At 52.1% G+C, this 17,976-nt stretch overlaps 2 protein-coding genes across 6 annotated transcripts in view; both read left to right on the top strand.

The window, feature by feature from the left end:
• LOC140898275 (butyrophilin-like protein 2) overlaps nt 1-17,976 on the top strand; it is a 1,102,357-nt gene that overhangs the window by 212,778 nt on the left and 871,603 nt on the right. The gene's annotated exons all lie outside the window — the stretch shown is intronic.
• Nucleotides 9,885-16,803, top strand: LOC140897995 (C-type lectin domain family 2 member D-like). The gene is made up of 6 exons (XM_073311362.1): nt 9,885-9,918; nt 9,966-10,064; nt 12,373-12,560; nt 13,311-13,414; nt 15,053-15,170; nt 15,973-16,803. Exons 1-6 carry the CDS (start codon nt 9,885-9,887, stop codon nt 16,009-16,011), a joined length of 582 nt encoding a protein of 193 aa, XP_073167463.1. The 3' UTR covers nt 16,012-16,803.

The following is a 17,976-nucleotide window of genomic DNA, read 5'->3' as shown; positions in this document are numbered from 1 at the left end:
AGACTCCCAAACACATCTCCTGGCCTCTCTCCTTCACATCCCACTGCAGGCAATTTGCAAGAATTGATGACCCCTGGACCTTTAATCCATGAGCTTAGCAGGTCTCTGCAGAGGGCCTTGTAGGCAGAAGAGTAGGAAACAGCCAAGTTGCTATGGATGGAACCTGGGCTTCTGGGCCAAACACGGCTTAGGAAAGAAAGAAAGAAAGAAAGAAAGAAAGAAAGAAAGAAAGAAAGAAAGAAAGAAAGAAAGAAAGAAAGAAAGAAATCCCCCAGGGAGGGGTAATCTCTTCCCTGCTGGAGGGAAGGATCCAACCCTGCAGCTTGTTCCATCTCCGCTACCCCACCCCTAAATCTGGAGCTCCAGCGAATCAAGGGAGTAGGGACCAAGGACTACTCTGGAACAGGAGGAGGATGGAGGAGGAGGTACCTGGATGCCGGTGGTGTCCTTCTCCGTGCCCAGGGTGAAGACGGAGTGAAGGGCAGCTCGCAAGAGGTGGGTCTCTAGGGCTGGCTCCAGGGCAGGTTTCATGGTGCTGGCAAGAGAGAGGAGCTGGTATTAGACTGTGCAGTACTGGGTGGGACTGTCGCCAAGACAGACACCAAGCCACAGGGATAGAGGCACAGGCTGGCGAGAATGGAAACTGAGGCACTTCGCTAGGGAATGACAAGGCCAAGGTGTCCCAGACAGACAGTGGCAGGACAGGAATAGCTGCTGTTCCCTGGAGCCTGCTGCCCCTCCTGTATCGGAGCCCGGGAGTGAGCCCCTCCCCAAGGCCCCTGTCATGTTATGGGAGTGAAAAGAAGAGCCCTGCCAGGAGAGAGTGACCCTCCCCACCCCACCATCTCTGCCAGAGACGCCACTCTTGGGAGGTGACTTGGGAGGGACAGTGACGGTGACTCCCAGCCTTGGGCCTGAGCAGCACTGGGGTGAGGGGAGCCGGCAGGGTGGGGGGGTGGGGCTGTCTCAGTACCAGAGGTAGCCCACTGCAGCCAGGGAGTGGGCGAGGACGGCGCTGGGTGACGAGTCATCGGGAAGCTCCTCGATGAGTTCCTGTGAGACGTGAAAGAGACAAAGGAGCGTGTGAGATTCAGGCCCGACTGACGCCTCCCAGTGAGGAGATGACACAGCCAGTGCCCCACATGGCCAGCAGGATCCCCCACCACCTCCCGCTCCTCCAATTCCTTCCTGCCCATCCGACTTGTCCCCCTTCTCGGATTCCTGCCCAGCTCACTCCCAATCCCCTTCTCTCCTCCTCCCTGTCAAAACTGCCCCCATTCAGCCCCATCCCGACGACTGAGCTGGGACCATGAGATTCCTTGTCCCCCACTCTCAGCTGCCCTCCAGCCCCACAATTCTCCCCCTCCCTCCAGCTGCCGTATGGCGTGTCTCACTCACCACAATCCTCTTCACCACAGCCGCCTTGCAGCAGCGCGGCTCCAGCGTGTCCTCCCCTCTCTCCCGTGCAGCCAGACATGCGGGGTAGATGGCCTGAAGGAACAGGAGCTGCTGCCCCTCATCCTGTACCCACCGGGAGTGGGGTATAGCGAGAGACAACCTGTTAATGAGGGACCTTCCTGCCCCACCCACACCAGCTCCAGGGCTCAGGCCTCAATGGGGGATTGTGGGGACCCGCCTATTGTCCAAATCCCCCACCACTCCTACACAAGCAGGATCAGGAACTGGGACAGTGCCTGTGGGGGGAGATGACTTTGGCTGTTGTGGGACACCCCCATCTTGGGGGTCCCACATCATGGATGTAAAAGGGTCCCATTGGGGGTGGTGGATCAGGAGGCACAAGACCCTCGGCAGGGGGTGGGGATCCTGGGAAGGGGCAGGGCAATCTTGGTTCCAGCCCAGTGGGGAACATTTGTACCTTATCTCTGCACTGGAGCTGCTCTCGGATGACCTTGAGAGCAGCTTCATCTTTGGCCACGTCCACCCCTTCCTCCTGCTCCGAATCCAGGGGGGTCCCTGCACCAGGGAGGGAAGGACAGGGGCGTGGTGGGCAGAGCAGGATTCAAGACCCCCCTTCCCACCTCAGGCACCCAGGGCAGATGGGGCCCCAAACCTCCCTCTCAGGGATGCCTTCAGCCCCCAACAGCTGCAGAAGCCCAGAGAAGAACCCCCCCTCCACTGGCCAGGACTCCAGGGGAGGTGCCGATTCCCCCGGCCCTGGAGCAGCAAGGACCAAAGTGGCAGCAGCTCTTCATGCCCCCACCCCCAGGTCCCCGTGCGGAAGGGGCAGCTGTGTGATGGCTGCTGCTGTCCGTGGGGTTCGCGGGGCTCAGGCCAGACACCTGGGCTGGGACCCCCCCCCCGTATCCCTGGGAGAGCATCTGGGCCCAGGGTGTTCACATCCCGTCCTCAGCCCTCCCGGAGCCCAGCCCGGCTCCTCACCTGGAACAAAGCAGTGGCCTCCATTGGCCTGGCTGCTGCCAGATGCCCAGGTGCTGCCGCTGTCCCAGGCTGAGCTGCCGGTGCTGGGACAGGGACCTTCCCCCTCCTGGCCTGCAGGGGCTGGAAGGTCCTCAGAGACCGGGCAGGGCGATGCCTCCTGATGGGAACGAGGTCTGGGCTCCTGGGGCCGCTGCTGCCCACACAACAAGCCCCAGAGCCACCCTGCCCGGCGCCCCTCCTGGGCTGGGTCCTGTCTGCGAAACCGCAGCCTGGGCCAGCTCCATTGGGGCCTGGTCGGAGCCTCTCCCAGCTCGGCGCCTGCGCCGGGAGCCGGGGTCCTTTTCCAGAAGGCCGGGCACTTCCGCCGTCTGGCCTGGATGGGACCTGCTTCCCCGCCAGCAGGGATGCAGGGGTTGCTCTGCCCCTTGGGAAGACGGCAGCTGCTTCCCTCAGGCTCTGGGGCCACCTGCAGAGCCTTCCTCCGCAACATCCGCAGGAGCCTGGCCATCCTGGAACCGAGCGGGGAGCAGGGGTGAGACTGGGCTCAAGGCAGCCTTTCACTCCTGGGCCTTTTCCGTCCCTCCTCCTCCCTCCTCCAACCACAGCCGCCCCCTCTGCCCGCACAGGAGTGCAGGGAATGCCATCTACACACACGGGCAGGAGTTCATTGCATGATCCGCTCCCAACGTTCCCCCTCGTAATCCCTGCTGCTGCAATAGCCAGGAAGTCTCATCCTTTTCCAGCAATGAGGTCAGTCCCAAAGACCATCGGTTACTCTGGAGAAGCAGTCCCCTCCTGTCGTCCCAGGCCACTCTCCCACCCAGGCTAGAGAAGGAACAGAAGCCAGGAGTCCGGACTTCTCCTGGGAAATCATTCCTCACATCAAAGTCACAAAGGCCCTCGGCACAGGAAGCACAGAGCCCTCCTCATTCCCCATTGATTTCCAGGCTCAGCAGCTCACAGGGTCTGGCTCACCTCAGAGACTCTCAGCCTCGGGAAGGGTTGGGAGGGAAGGGCTGGGAGGGGAAGGGCTGGGAAGCCCCATTGCTGGAACCTTTCCAAACACACTGGAGACGGCTCTGGAGAAGCCCCTGCCTGGCCTAAGAGTGAGGGGCTCTTGGGGGCTGTTTGCAAATGAAATCCCCCTTTGGAGATAGTCTCTCCCCCAGACAGAGAGGGGAACACACCGAGGAACCCGAATGCCACTCACGTGCTCTCAGTGATGGTACAATGGATGGCGGATGTTCAGGGTCAGCAGACGTCCCTCACCCTCCTCCTCACTCTCCAAGCCCAAGGCAGGCTGGAGAGGGTGGTGACCTCAGGAGTTACCCTGCCCAGCCAGCAGGCAGGGTGATGACACGAGGGCGATCGACTGGCTGTGAAAACAAGAGTCTGTCTGATTGCCAAGGGACGGAGAAACTCAGCCAGCAGCAGGGGGTGCAGAACACGGCCCTAGGGCGGAGGTGACAGCGCCTCCGGGATCCTGACATCCCAGCACTTTACTCACCTTCCTGGAGCCTCCCAAACCCACTGGGCTGTAGCCATGGGACCCCAACCCTACTGACGGCAAACGGGCCTCAGCTACGACCACAGGGTCACACCGAGTGTCAGAGCCATGGATGGACCCCTTCACTCACCACTGCCGCACACTCCCTCCCACAGCTGGCAATTGCAACCAGGCCCTAATGTCTGGTCCCCCTGCCTTTGAGAGAGAGTGTCACTCCTGTTTCCATTGCTGCCTCTTGATCTGTGGGACTTTGGGCAAGTTGCTCCCCCTCTCTATGGCTCTCTGGGACTCACATTCCTGAATGGGCTTTATAGAAGACAATGGTTAAAGTTTGGCCCCAACTAGTTCTTGTTTCTCGAGACTATCCATTTTAGCAAAGTTTAGAGTTCTTGACATTCAACACCTGGAAACATCCCTTTCTCCTTCGCAGATGGCCTTAACATCCCTTATCTCACCCAGGCTTCCTGCTGCCTGGAGTTAGAGAATTGACCCTGTTCCCATTGGACCTACCCAAGGTGTCACACAGCGAAGCGGTGACGGAGCCAGAAAGAGAAGACAACTGTCCTGATTCCTGTTCTAACTAACAGACAACAACCCCCCAGAGGCAGGGATAAGGCCCAGGAAATAAGGGGTGAACATTTTCATGGAAACCTTTTTCTGTCAGAAAATCCATTCAAACGAAACCACTTTGTTTCTTGAAATCATAACAAGTAGGATGAAAATTCTTTGCAAAAATATCTGTTTGCAAAACAAGAGCATCTCCTGTCCGTCACAGTGCATTCAACTGTCTCGTCATACACAAAGGGGAGACACTATGCTCTAGAAAATTGGATGAGATGCTTCACTCTGAGCTAAGTAGTTGCTGCTTTTCACAATTTCAAAACAATAAAATACAAATCAAATTGAATATTAGGTTATAATCTGATATGGCTCAGTGTGATAGGACACCCCCTAGTCTGCACTGCTCCGAGTGACACTGTTCAGTGGATCCCCAGCATCCACCCATGGTGACGTAAGTGGGAGAGGATTGTTATTCATTCTTGACAGAAGGAGAAACGAAGGCTGAGAAAGGAGCAGGGACTTGTCTTAGCTGATGCAGCCAGTCAGTAGCAGAATTGCTCTCAAATGAGCTACAGACCAACAATTGTTCATAGTAATTATTCAGCAATTATTTCAGAAGAACTGGAATGTTCGAGAGGATCATGAACTGCTCCGAGACAATGAATGGAGAGCAGCATCCACATTGGTCAAACGTATAACTGATTGCGACTTATTTGCTTGGTCATAAAAGAGAACAACAAAGACCAGAGTTTCCTCCCTGTCAATAGCCCCCTCCTCAGCCAATCAAGGTTGAGACTTTGAGGGGTGGGAGGCTAAGGGTTCTCATTAAATAGCCCAAAGAATGGCCCCGGTCACCACCGAGGGGATCACTCTCGGAGCACTAGTCCAGTCTCACCTCTCTGTGAGGGCCTCCCACAACCCCCCCGGACCCCGCTCCACACACAGAGCTCCTGGTGGTGGGAGGAGAGCAGAGGAAAAGGACAAAGGAAGCAAGAAGAGAAAGGTAGGAGGGACAGAGGAAAAGGGAAAACAAAAAGGAGAAACCCCAATGTCCCCAGTAATTCTAAGGGACAAAATCCTAGGTCGGAAATAAAATACTGCCCCCACAATCTAATGTTTTCCTTTCCTAAAAATCAGCCAGCACCTGATGGATCAGACTGAACAGGTTCCAAACCTCTCCGAGGCTCTTACCTTCTATACAGGGACATCTGTTTTCGAGCAAATCCACTAAAAGAAAAGGAGAAAACTCCAAAGAGGGTCCTCCTTGCGCTCACGTACGTGCAAGTGAATGCTCTCTCAGTCCTCCAGGAGAGACCTCGAGAAGGAGACGTGCTGAAGCAAAGCCACAGGGATCTCCGAGCTTGCCCCTGTCCTGCACCCCTGTCCTGCCTGGCTGATGTCAAGTTCTCTCTGTGAGGTCATCGCCTCCCCACCACCTTTGTCCAATAGGCTGAGGTCCTGCCAAAGGCTCTTGTGATGTCACTGCCACACCCACCACTCCCCTGCAGTGCTGATGTCCTGCCCCTGTCCAGCTACATTGGATGTTTCAGCCGCTTCCCCTGGATCACCCCACTCAATGTCACTTCCTTGTGGGGTGACACCGACTACATAGTAGAACACAGTAGTTCTTCCCCAGGCCGCAATTAGGTTTTCACAAGTTAGTTGACTTTATGGCCAGAAGGAACCATTCGAGCATTTAATCTGATCCCCTGCGTATCCTAAGGCCTCCTGTATGTCAGAAGAGCTGGGCTTTTCTTTTACTCAAACATTTTCCAGAAAGGCATCTAGTCTTTATTCGAAGAGATCAAGAGATGGAGAAGCCATCATTTCTCTTGGTACTTTGTGCCAATGACAAACCACCTGTTAGGATATAGATATTCAGGCCTGTCTGTAAAGGCCTATACTCTAAGAATTTAGGTGTATTCTTATCACTTGGCTAGTGATAGAGGTATAAAAGAAAGAATCAAAATCACTGTCTGCTGGTGTAAGGGCCTTCTCTTACTGTGACAGTCTGAGGCCCTGTTCTTAGGCTTAGGCCTTTGGCTAAGCAGCAGAGGCAGCCATAAGCTGGGAAGCGAACGGTCACATCCTCACATTCCAAACTAGTCACATTGAAATAAGGTGCTATTGGGCTGTTAGGCAGTATCAGGACAGGATTGTATTCCTATCACCTCCAGAGAAAGGGAAGTGCCTAGAAAATGTGAAAGGAAACTTAGTTTGATAGCATCCTGTCTGGCAAGAACTCACTTATCAATAGCTGGGATGTGAAATCCTCACTTCTGTATTGTTTTGTCATTATAGTTCCCACTTTGCTGTTGTTTGTCTGTATAATCTCTGTCTGGTTCTGTGATTGTTCCTGTCTGCTGTATAATTAATTTTGCTAGGTGTAAACTAATTGAGGTGGTGGGATATAATTGGTTACATAATCATGTTACAATATGTTAGGATTGGTTAGTTAAATTTCAGGAAAATGATTGGTTAAGGTATAGCTAAGCAGAACTCAAGTTTTACTATATAATCTGTAGTCAATGGGGGGTGGGGGGGTGGGTGGGGGTGGGCATGTGGGTGTGTGAGATGGGAACAGGGAATGGGGGTAAGAAAATTGGAATCATGTTTTGCTAAAGGGGGAGATGGGAACAGGGAATGGGGGTAAGAAAATTGGAATCATGTTTTGCTAAAGGGGGAAATGGGAACAGGGAATGGGAGTAAGGAAGTTGGAATCATGCTTGGCTAAGGGCAGGAATCGGAACAGGGACATAGGTGTAAGGCTCTGTGGTGTCAGAGCTGGGAAGGAGGATACTAAGGAAGGAAACTGGAATCATGCTTGCTGGAAGTTCACCCCAATAAACATCGAATTGTTTGCCCCTTTGGACTTCGGGTATTGTTGCTCTCTGTTCATGTGAGAAGGACCAGGGAAGTAAGTGGGTGAAGGAATAAGCCCCCTAACACCACCCTCTTACAAATCTGGGTCTTATTGTCATTATCCTTTTTCTGATTTCTGCTTCCATCCATGGGGTTTTGTCATGCCTTTCTCTGAGACATAAAAGAGCCCTTTTATACTCAACATTTTCTCTCCATGAAGTCAAGCAACTCACTTCTCATTCTTCTCTTGTATATACTAAGCAGATTGAGCTTTTTCAATGTCTCATAATAGGGCATCATCCCCATCACTCAGTTATGAATCTTTTCTGCACCCTCTCCAATTGTTTTAACATAATATTCAAAATGTGGACACAAGAACTGGATTCAACATTCCAACATCAGTCTCACCAATGCTCTTTCACTTCCCTTTCCATCCTCACTACTCTATCCAGCCAAGAATGGCTTTAACCTTTTTTAACACAGTTTCACATTGACAGCTCATGTTGAACAGCTTGTCCACTATGACCCCAAAATCCTTTTCAGGGTCACTGCTTTCCAGCGGATTGTCCCCAATTCTGTAGGGTGCCGCCTGACTCCTTTGTTACTGGAGGTATGGGGTTGCATTTGGCTTTATTAAAACCTAATTCTTTAGTAAGTATTTTAGAAGAACTAGCCCATTAGAGAGAGAATCGTGAATTACTCCAAGACAATGAATGGAGAAAAGCGGCAAGAGCAATCAAATACATGTTTGGTTACGCCCTATTTCCTTGGTCTTAAAAGAGGGTCACAAGGACCTGAGCCTCCTCCCTCACAATAGCCCCAAACTCCCCCAATCAGCATTGAGACTCTGAGAAGCAGAAAGCTGAGAGTTCTCACCAGATGTCCCGGGTCACCACCGGAGGGAGTCACTCTTAGAGCACTATTCCAGCCACATGTCTTTGGGAGGGCCTCCCGCAATGAGAGTTGGAGTGCAACACCCCCTCCCCCCCTCCGTCCCCAACTCCACACGCACAGACAGGTCCTGGTGGTGAAAGGAAAGCAGGGGAAAAGGACAAAGATGCAAGAGAAGACGAGAAAGGAGGGAGAGACAGGAAAAGGGAAAACAAAAAGGAGAAACCCCAATGTCCCCAGTAATTCTAAGGGACAAAGTCTTAGGTCGGAAATAAAATGCTGCCCCCGCAATCTAGTGTTTTCCATTCCTAAAAATCAGCCGACACCTGATGGATCAGACTGAACAGGTTCCAAACCTCTCCGAGGCTCTTACCTTCTATACAGGGACGTCTGTTTTCGAGCAAATCCACTAAAAGAAAAGGAGAAAACTCCGAAGAGGGTCCTCCTTGCGCTCACGAATGTGAAAGTGAATGCTCTCTCAGTCCTCTAGGAGAGACCTCGAGAAGGAGACGTGCTGAAGCAAAGCCACAGGGATCTCCGAGGTGGCCCCTGTCCTGCACCCCTGTCCTGCCTGGCTGATGTCAAGATCTCTCTGTGAGGTCATCGCCTCCCTACCACCTTTGTCCAATAGGCTGAGGTCCTGCCAAAGGCCCTTGTGATGTCACTGCCACACCCACCCCTCCCCTGCAGTGCTGATGTCCTGCCCCTGTCCAGCCACATTGGATGTTTGAGCTGCTTCCCCTGGATCACCCCTCTCAATGAGCGTTCATTGTGGGCTCAAGCCGAACACAGTAAAACATCAGAGGCTTCTCCCCATGCTTGCTCATTTTTCATCAATTAGCAGACTTTATGGACAGAAGAGACCATTAGAGCGTGTCATCTGACCCCCTGCATATCACATGCTTTCTGTACAGCATAGGAGCTAATTTTTGACTACACACGTTCCAGAAAGGCATCTAGTCTTCATTAGAAGACATCAAGAGGTGGGGAATTCCCACCACTTCCCTTTCTAGTTTCTTCCTTTGGTGATTCGTCCTCACTGTTGAATATGTGTGCCCTCTTTCTAATACGAATTGGTCTCTTTTGAGTTTCCAGCCACTGGGTCTTGTTATGCTTTTCTCTGATAGATTAATGAGCCCTTTAATACCCAATATTTTCTCTCCATGAAGTCACTTCAACACTTCAATGATGTCACCACCCAATCTTTTTTATAATCTAAACAGGCTGAGCTCTTTCAATAGCTCACTAGCATCTGCCAGGAAGGGAGTCCCCACAGAGGGACACCATAATCTCCCAGGGAGGGAAAAGGCTCTCACTGCCATTTCTTAACCTCATGGGGTGTTCTCCTGTTCTGCCAACCCCACCCCTTTTTCAGTATCTCCAGGTGCCTGAGGGAGCAGGAACCAGAGGCCATCCTGCAGCTGGGACAGAGATGGAGGTTGATGACCTACCTGCCCGTAGTGACCATGGTGCAGGACAGCCCTCAGGACATGCGAATGCAGCTCCAGATCTGGGAGCAGCTTCCCTTTGCTGGCACGAGACCTTGCAGGTTGCGGTGGGTGAGACAGGCACTAACTTTTGGAAACCCTCAGTGGGATCAGAGGGTAATGGTTTGTAGAAAGTGGTGTTGGAGAGCTTTACAAAAACTAGACTAGAACGGTGCATGTTGCAGGGCAGCTCCAGCCCTGGTGCTGTCAGTGAGACGTGTCCTCCCAGCCCTGCCTGACGGGTCTTTCTGTTTCAGACCCTCCTTGGAACTGCAAGAAAAGTCCAACCTGTAGAGTTGTGGTTGCAGTGATAGTTGTATGGTCTGCGTTGATTGCTGCCATCATTGCTCTGGCAGGTGAGTTCCCAGCTTCCGCCCCGCTCCCTTCCCCTCCATCTATGATCTCCGCCCATCCCATTCCCCCGTGACCTGCCACACTCACTCTCTCCTCCCGGCCTGTCCGGCTTCTGCCCCTGGGACAGAGGATTCCTGGGGGATCTTCCTCCCAGACCCCTGCACCTGGGCACTCTCTGTGTCAGGACGATCTGACTGACATTAGCCCCCCCAGCCCATCTCTGAGCACTTTGGACCCAAGTCACCTTTGCCACGCGCCATGAAGCAGTCCCTGACCAGGGTGTCCAGTGGGACAGGATGCAGTGCAACCCTGAGCTCTTTGCCTTCCCTGTGTTACTCTGAGGTTACCAGCTTGGCCTTCCTGGATCTTCAGGTCACGCCTGTGGCCGGGCGGCAGGTGCTGCCATGTTATTGAAATGAGCCATAGAATTAAGTCAAGACCCCTCCACCAGCGCAGTGTGGAAACTCCCCAATCGCTGAGCTTGGCCATGAAGGGTCCCTTAGCACCATTCACTCCCCCGGGCTGCACAGACAGCGTGTGCTCATGCAGAGGGCGTCTGTTTGCGGTGAACATGAACCCTGTTGTATCCCCCCATTGTCAGGGGCAGGGCGTGCTGGGGAATGTCGGGGGTGGGATTTCTCTATTGTCCTGGGATCCGATCACTGGGCCCCAGGAGGGTTTAGCAGCTGGCAGAGGGGATTGAATCCAGGTCCGTCTGCATTAGGAATCCTCTGTGCCGATGTCATGACGTCCGTGTAGTTGAATTGGTGCAAACCGCTAAAGCAGACGCACTCACTGGTGCACAAAGGAGCTTGCCTTGGTGCAGTTTGCTGCAGGAAGTTACCAGAGCGAGCCGCACTGCTCCAGCGCATCTCCAGGAGGTGTTTGCCCTGATGTCACTGCGTCACTGTGATTATACTGGTGCAGATTGCTCGGATACAGATGCGCCCTGAATCCCAGCTCCCTGCTGTAATGGCAGGCTGTTGCAATGGGCAGCATTGGTTCTCGCTGTGTAAGGTGGGAATCTGTGAGCTTAAGGTTGGTTACACACCTGCAGGTGCAGGGAGCTCTGCAGAACATGTGGCATCTGAGCTGGAGATGGATGGTGGAGACAGCCTGTGCCATCAACTGTTAGTCACTGACTTCTCTGCTCAGTTCAGTAGGGCAGGGGTGTGGGCTACCGTGCACTGGACAGTGAAATCTACAGGGTCAGACATGCCTTGTGAGTGAGGTGAACACATGCTCGCTTTCTGATCACCGCTGCCACGTTTCCTAACTCTTCCCAACTTAGAGTGTCTGTTCCTCGCTGAGCGCCAGCCACATGGGAAGGCTTGAAAACCAGCTACCGAGTTACTGTGGTGCAAACAAAAGTGACGTGCTCGAAAACATCTGGAGGGGTTTGAGTCCAACTCCTCTCAACTAGACAGGCCTTTCAAATCCTCTTTGGTGTCACTTATGGGTGACCCCACTGCTGCTCTTTCATGGCTCTGAAAGGGTTACACTGCCGTGAGGGCTTCCAGAAAGTGCCTTTCTTGCTGCTGTGTTTGGGGAGAGAAAAGTCTGCAGGTAGGAGGTGAATTAAGTTCCATCATTCCTGGCCCACAGTGCAACAGGTCACTTCCCATGGCTGTGGTTTCTGGCGCCCCCTTGTGGCTTTCATGTCCCTGAGTGAAAGTTCCCACATTCTTCTCAGTTGTTCACCTGCTGTTTGTTGCTAGGTTGAACGTCCAGCTGTTGATCTTGTGCCTGGGGTGAAATGCTCTGAGCTGTGTCAGTCCCTCGCAGGCTGGGAGTGTCCCTGGAATCCTTCTTGCCAGGCAAATTTACAGTGACAAACGTCTCCGTCCCCCTGCATCTGATTGCAGTGGACCAGCCCCAGCTGGGGGTCCCAATGGGCTTGGCAAGCCGGTCAATTGACTGCCTGTTTGGCCGCAGTCAAATGCTCCAGCGAGAGCCCTGGGGGTAGGAGGCAGCCTGCCTTTCGGATTGCGTCTTGGAGCCTCACTGGTGTTTTCCAGAACTTGGTTTCATTGTTTTGCCTTTTTTTTCTGAGCTAAAATAACTCAGTGAAGTACATTTTTTAAAAAATTAGGTAGATCCATATCTATCGAAAGCTAAACCTACTGGAGACAATGACGTCTTGCTCTTTTTTCTTCCTGGCGGGAGGTAACCAATTCTGATAAATTGGTATTTTAAAATATCTGACCACTCTTTGACAGATTTGACTGGTCAGTTGACCAATTTTTGTACCAGTCAAATGCCCAATTCTCGTTGCAATTCTTACCCTCCATGTGACTGTCTCATTCTCAGCGCTGACCTCTCAGCTTTCATCAGCTGATCTGTGCCCCCCTGCGAGCCCCTCGTGCCCGGACGGCTGGATGGGATACCGAGGGAAATGCTACTATTTCTCAGAGACGGAAGGGAGCTGGACCGACAGCCGAAGCCGCTGCTCTGCCCCGGGTGCCTCCCTGGCTGGGATCGACAGTGAGCAGGAAACGGTGAGAGACTCTCGAGTTGCCAGACACTAATCTGGGCACAGGGATGGCTGCTGCAGCAGGACCTGGGCTCTGCCCCATGGGGTGAGGAGCAGCTGTGAGCCCTCCCGTGCTGGGAGGCCGGAGTGAATGAACTTCCAGCCGCTGAACGCCAGGCCTGGCTGGGCCCAGGGCCCTACTGTCTGTGTGTGATCACAGGGATTGCCCATTCTCCGCTGCCCCCCTCCCCAAATAGGGAGACAGCTTCTGTCTAGGGCAGGGCTGGCTCAAGCATCTCCTGGCCTGCTGGCTGCTGGAGTGGGACTGAGAACCCAGCCAGTGCTCCTGTTGTGGGGATGGGAAAGGAGCAGCCAGCTGAGGAGGCGGGGGAGGAGGGGATCCTTTCACATTGACCCCTCCCACTTCAGCTTGCCTCCCTCCCTCCTCCTGCCTTGCTGGGGTGAGCGGTGGCTGCTCTGTGAGAAGAGCCGTCTCTGCAGAGAGCTCAGACCCAACAGCTGCCCCCAGCTCAGGGGGACTTGGGGTGTGGGTGACTGGGAGCACCGGGGTGGGGCTGCTGTGTGCGGTGGGAGGGTTAAGACTGCCCGGGGGATCTTGTGCTTTGCAAGAGGGAGGGGAAAATCCCCCCTGAAAATAAACTGAGCACCCTTCAATATGTGACTGGGATTCTCTGCAGCACAGAGCCCTGGAGGGGCGGTGGGGGGGAGCATGGGAGGTGGGGCTGATACCTGCTGTCCCTCAGCTTTCTTTAAGGCGTTCCTGCTGCGCCATAAGGGTGTCTATGACCACTGGATCGGCCTCTGGAGGGAGCAGGGTCAGCCCTGGAAATGGGCCAATGGCACCAAATTCAACCACCTGTGAGTCTCTCTCACCCCTCTGGACTAATTCCCTGGGCTTGGGGATTCTGGTGTCTGAGCGGTTTGAGCTCAGGTAGATCCACCATTCAGTGCTAGTGAAACCACCAGACACGACCCTGGTCCGTTCGCGTCCTGCGTGTATCGGAGACCGATGGGAGCCGGCGTGTCCCTGAACTCTCAGCTCCTCCCCGCAGCACGGTGCTGGGCCGGAGACAGAGCCCGCCATAGCCAGAGATGCCCTCGCTGCGCGCTGGGATTTCAGCTGGGACACTCGCTGTTCTCCCCCAGCCCTCTTCAGCAAGGTCCCTGGGGTGTCTGACCCCCCCTGGGGAAAGGAGGCAGCAGGGAGCTCAGGTTAACAGTGGCTGCTAGAGAGGGCAGCATGCCGAGCACTGCATGGCAGGTGCAGGTCCCGCTGGGGATTGCAGCCGGCAGGTTTGAGTGACTTGGCTGGTGAGGCCTCTGAATCCGCAACAAGGCACCGATGTTAAAGGAGCCTGCGGTTCACAGGTGCTGGACGCCTGGGGCTCCCACGGGAACGGGGTACAGTAGTGATGGCTGCCCAACACCCCGCGATGGGTTTCAGTGGGCTCCAAGTGTGATCACAAAACCAGCGCTGCTTGAACCCTGGGACTTCAGCAGTAGAAGCATGAGCCTCTGCCATAGGAGCGAAAGAATCCACTTCTTTAACTGAAACTCCCCCCCGGTTGATAAAGCTCTTTTGCAGGCCAGCCATTAGAGGGGGATGGAGACCCCCCCCCACTTCTCTGGTCTGGGTTACTTCAGTACTTTGAAAAATCAGGCTCTTTTGGCGCTGGGTCAGGGCTCCCCAATGGACAGTCCCCATTCTGCTGTATTGGACCCAACCTTTGGATCCCACCTGCTTCCAGCCTCACTGGGTCTGAAGAGCTACCAGACACTGTCCTGAGTTCGAGCCTCTGTGGCATTCTCCTGGGGTACAGACTCCCTGTCTGGTATGCTCCTTAGGATGTGGGACCCTGCAGATCAGCTGCTGTAGGATCCAAAACCAGTGCTGAACCCTCCCAAATCTCCCGAGAGGCATGTTGTCCCTAGAGCTCCACCCTCCACACCAGATGAACTCTGGGAGACTTATGTGAGGGTTACAAACAAGGAACACATGCTTTCACAAAGGAACTTCTTCAACACTCTCTTTTTCCCCCATGCCCAATGGAAAGCTCAAGAGTTATAGATCAACGGAGAAGGAAACCCCTGAATGCAATTTCTTCTTTCAGTGTCATCTTGGTTCTGCTCCATGTGTTTCAAGGAGGCGAGATCCTTCCTGTCCCCCGCTTTTCCTGCTCAGTCGTCTGGTTCTGGTGATGGTCTGCCCCTCTTGTTAGAGGGCCGGTCCCTTTTGACAATCAGTCTAACAAATTCTCTCTGTCCTGCTGGGGACTGTCCATTCTTCAGCACCCCTGTGGCCTGCTCAGCATAGAGGGTCAGGAACAGTCAGCGGTTCTGCAAAGCCCCTGCTGTCCTGAGCTCTGCTCCTGAGGGGCTGGGAGAGTAGCTGCTCCACACTCAGGCCTGCACTGTGGAGAACGGCTCCCCTGGCTGGGACTGGTGTGAAATGCCCGGCCTCTGCCTGACTGCAGCTCCCTGGCTTCTGTGTGGCAGGTTTCACTTAAGAGGAGGAGGTGACTGCGCGTATCTGAACGACGAGAAAGGGGTCAGCAGCTCACGGTGCTACATGGGAAGACGGTGGATCTGTAGCAAACCTGAGATGTATGTGATGGTGTCATAAATATAAAGGGAAGGGTACACACCTTTAAAATCCCTCCTGGCCAGAGGAAAAATCCTTTCACCTGTAAAGGGTTAAGAAGCTAGGATAACCTCGCTGGCACCTGACCAAAATGACCAATGAGGAGACAAGATACTTTCAAAAGCTGGAAAGAGGGAGAACATCAAAGGGGTCTGTGTCTGTCTGGGTGAGGCTTTTGCCAGGGACAGAACAGGAATGGAGTCTTAGAACTTAGTAAGTAATCTAGCTAGATATGCGTTAGCTTATGATTTCTTTAAATGGCTGATAAAATATGTTGAGCTGAATAGAATGAATATTCCTGTCCGTGTGTCTTTTTGTAACCTAAGGTTTTGCCTAGAGGGATTCTCTATGTTTTGAATCTAATTACCCTGTAAGGTATTTACCGTCCTGATCTTACAGAGGTGATCCTTTTCTTTTTACTGTTTCTTCTATTAAAATGTTTCTTTTCAAGAACTGAATCCTTTTGTCATTGTTCTAAGATCCAAGGGCTTGGGTCTGTGGTCACCTATGCAAATTGGTGAGGATTTTTACCAAACGTTCCCCAGGAAGTGGGGTGCAAGGTTTTGGGGAGGATTTTGGGGGGAAAGACGTTTCCAAACAACACTTTCCCAGAAAGCCGGTTAAACGTTTGGTGGTGGCAGTGGAAGTCCAAGGGTCAAATAGTTTGTACCTTGGGGAAGTTTTAACCTAAGCTGGTAAAGTAAGCTTAGGAGGTTTTCATGCAGGTCCCCACATTTGTACCTTAGAGTTCAAAGTGGGGAAGAAACCTTGACAGATGGGAAAAGAGACCGCACTCGAAAGGGGCTCAAAATGAGACTCCTAGAAGTGACACTTATACAACTCACACCTACTTGAACAAGCCAAGATCTCAAAATCAGGCAGTGGGGCCCTCAAGCAATAAGTGTGTCTCGTTTAAACTCCGTATGTGCCATCTGCTTTTGAACCTTTTAAACTCAGGGTTACGTTGTCAAGCTTTTCTCTGCAGCTGAGAGGGAGTGATCTCATGAGAAGGAGTCTTACCTCATTTCCCCAGCATGTGGCTAAGGGAAGGCCTTGTTCATTTAGACTCCAGAACAGCATTTCTCAAATGCAGCCAGCAGCTGATTGTTTTGCAGCCACAAGAGCCTCCAAAGTGCCCCAACAATCGCTCAGATGTTAAGTATTAAAGGTGTCTTCTAAATGCCATAAATCTTCATGCGTGCTCCCTTTTAAATAGTACCATGCCGGCAGAGCTGAGCTACATAGGTGTGGTTTTCTTTCAAGTCACAAAGTGTATTCTTTGGCTAAGAACATAAGAACGGCCATACTGGGTCAGAGCAAAGGTCCATCCAGCCCAGTATCCTGTCTGCCAACAGCGGCCAACGCCAGGTGCCCCAGAGGGAGTGAACCTAACAGGCAATGATCAAGTGATCTGTCTCCCGCCATCCATCTCCACCCTCTGACAAACAGAGGCTAGGGACACCATTCCTTACCCATCCTAGCTAATAGCCATTCATGGACTTAACTTCCATGAATTTATCCAGTTCTCTTTTAAACCCTGTTATAGTCCTAGCCTTCACAACCTCCTCAGGCAAGGAGTTCCACAGGTTGACTGTGCGCTGTGTGAGGAAGAACTTCCTTTTATTTGTTTTAAACCTGGTGCCCATTAATTTCATTTGGTGGCCCCTAATTCTTGTGTTATGGGAACAAGTAAATAGCTTTTCCTTAGTCACTTTCTCTGCACCACTCATGATTTTATAGACCTCTAACCACTGTGTTTACATCTCATGTTATTGTAGCTCTGTAAGTGGCTATGGGCCATCTCACTGCGTGGTGTTTGGGTAGGTTGTGATTGTTCATGGGGGTGGGGAGGGAGGTGAAAAAGTTAAAATGTGACTGGGTATCAGAAAGTATTTCAGGTAATCTAGTGCCAGAAAATGACCTTGAATGTGACAGCAGGTGGCTCCTCTGGGACCTTCTGCTAAGAAAAGCAAAACATAGAAAGAAAAAGAAACACTTCAGCACCAGGGGGAAAGGCAGTTTCCTGTGTTTCCGAAGCCATCTGATTCCATTTCTGAACAAGTTGCAGTGTGAGAGAGAAATTCATCAAATTGAAATGTATGTCGTGCAACGTCCCTACAGCACTTGTGCAAGGGAAGTTGAACCAAATTACTACGGTGAGCTTCAGAGGCGCAAGCTGTTAAATGATGCAAAAACCAAGCTGAAAAGACAACAGCAACAGCTCAGATTTTGTTGTTACTGTTATCATTATTATTACTGGGCTATGTTGACTGGGTTTTTTTTTGTGTGAAAGAAACTTTGGACATATTGGCAGATACATTCTTTCGTTATTAGTCATTATCCTTTCTATTATGTAAAGCATTTTTAAATTTAGTTCAGAATTGTTGTACAGCCGTCCACCTTTGACCAAAAAAGCAAAAGAACAACAAAAAAGACAAGACTGTGCAAAGCACTGGTTTGTTCTGTGTTTAGGTCCAGTAAAGATAAGACACAACTGTACCTTATATTTATTATTGAGTCTGCAAAAAATCCCTATGTAAATATGCACATGTAATTTATTTGTTTGTTTTTCCTACAGTTAGTTAAGTATTGTCAGAGCCTCATTCTGAGGCTGCCAAAAATTTGTGAGAACCCCGGCTCTAGAAAGTGTTAGAAAACAAAATCCTATGTTACCATTACTTTCCAGTATTTGCAAAAAGAAAAGGAGGACTTGTGGCACCTTAGAGACTAACCAATTTATTTGAGCATAAGCTTTCGTGAGCTCCAGCTCACTTCATCG

This window comes from Lepidochelys kempii, chromosome 14 (genome assembly GCF_965140265.1).
Source record: "Lepidochelys kempii isolate rLepKem1 chromosome 14, rLepKem1.hap2, whole genome shotgun sequence".
Taxonomy (NCBI): Eukaryota; Metazoa; Chordata; order Testudines; family Cheloniidae; genus Lepidochelys; species Lepidochelys kempii.
Note: the sequence above shows the minus strand (reverse complement) of the source record. Positions and strands in the feature narration are given on the sequence as shown.

Coding starts and splice junctions, on each gene's coding strand:
- LOC140897995 (XM_073311362.1), top strand. CDS start 9,885: ATGTTGCAGGGCAGCTCCAGCCCTGGTGCTGTCA. Junction 10,065..12,372: donor TGCCATCATTGCTCTGGCAG/GTGAGTTCCCAG, acceptor TCTCATTCTCAG/CGCTGACCTCTCAGCTTTCA. Junction 12,561..13,310: donor TCGACAGTGAGCAGGAAACG/GTGAGAGACTCT, acceptor GCTTTCTTTAAG/GCGTTCCTGCTGCGCCATAA.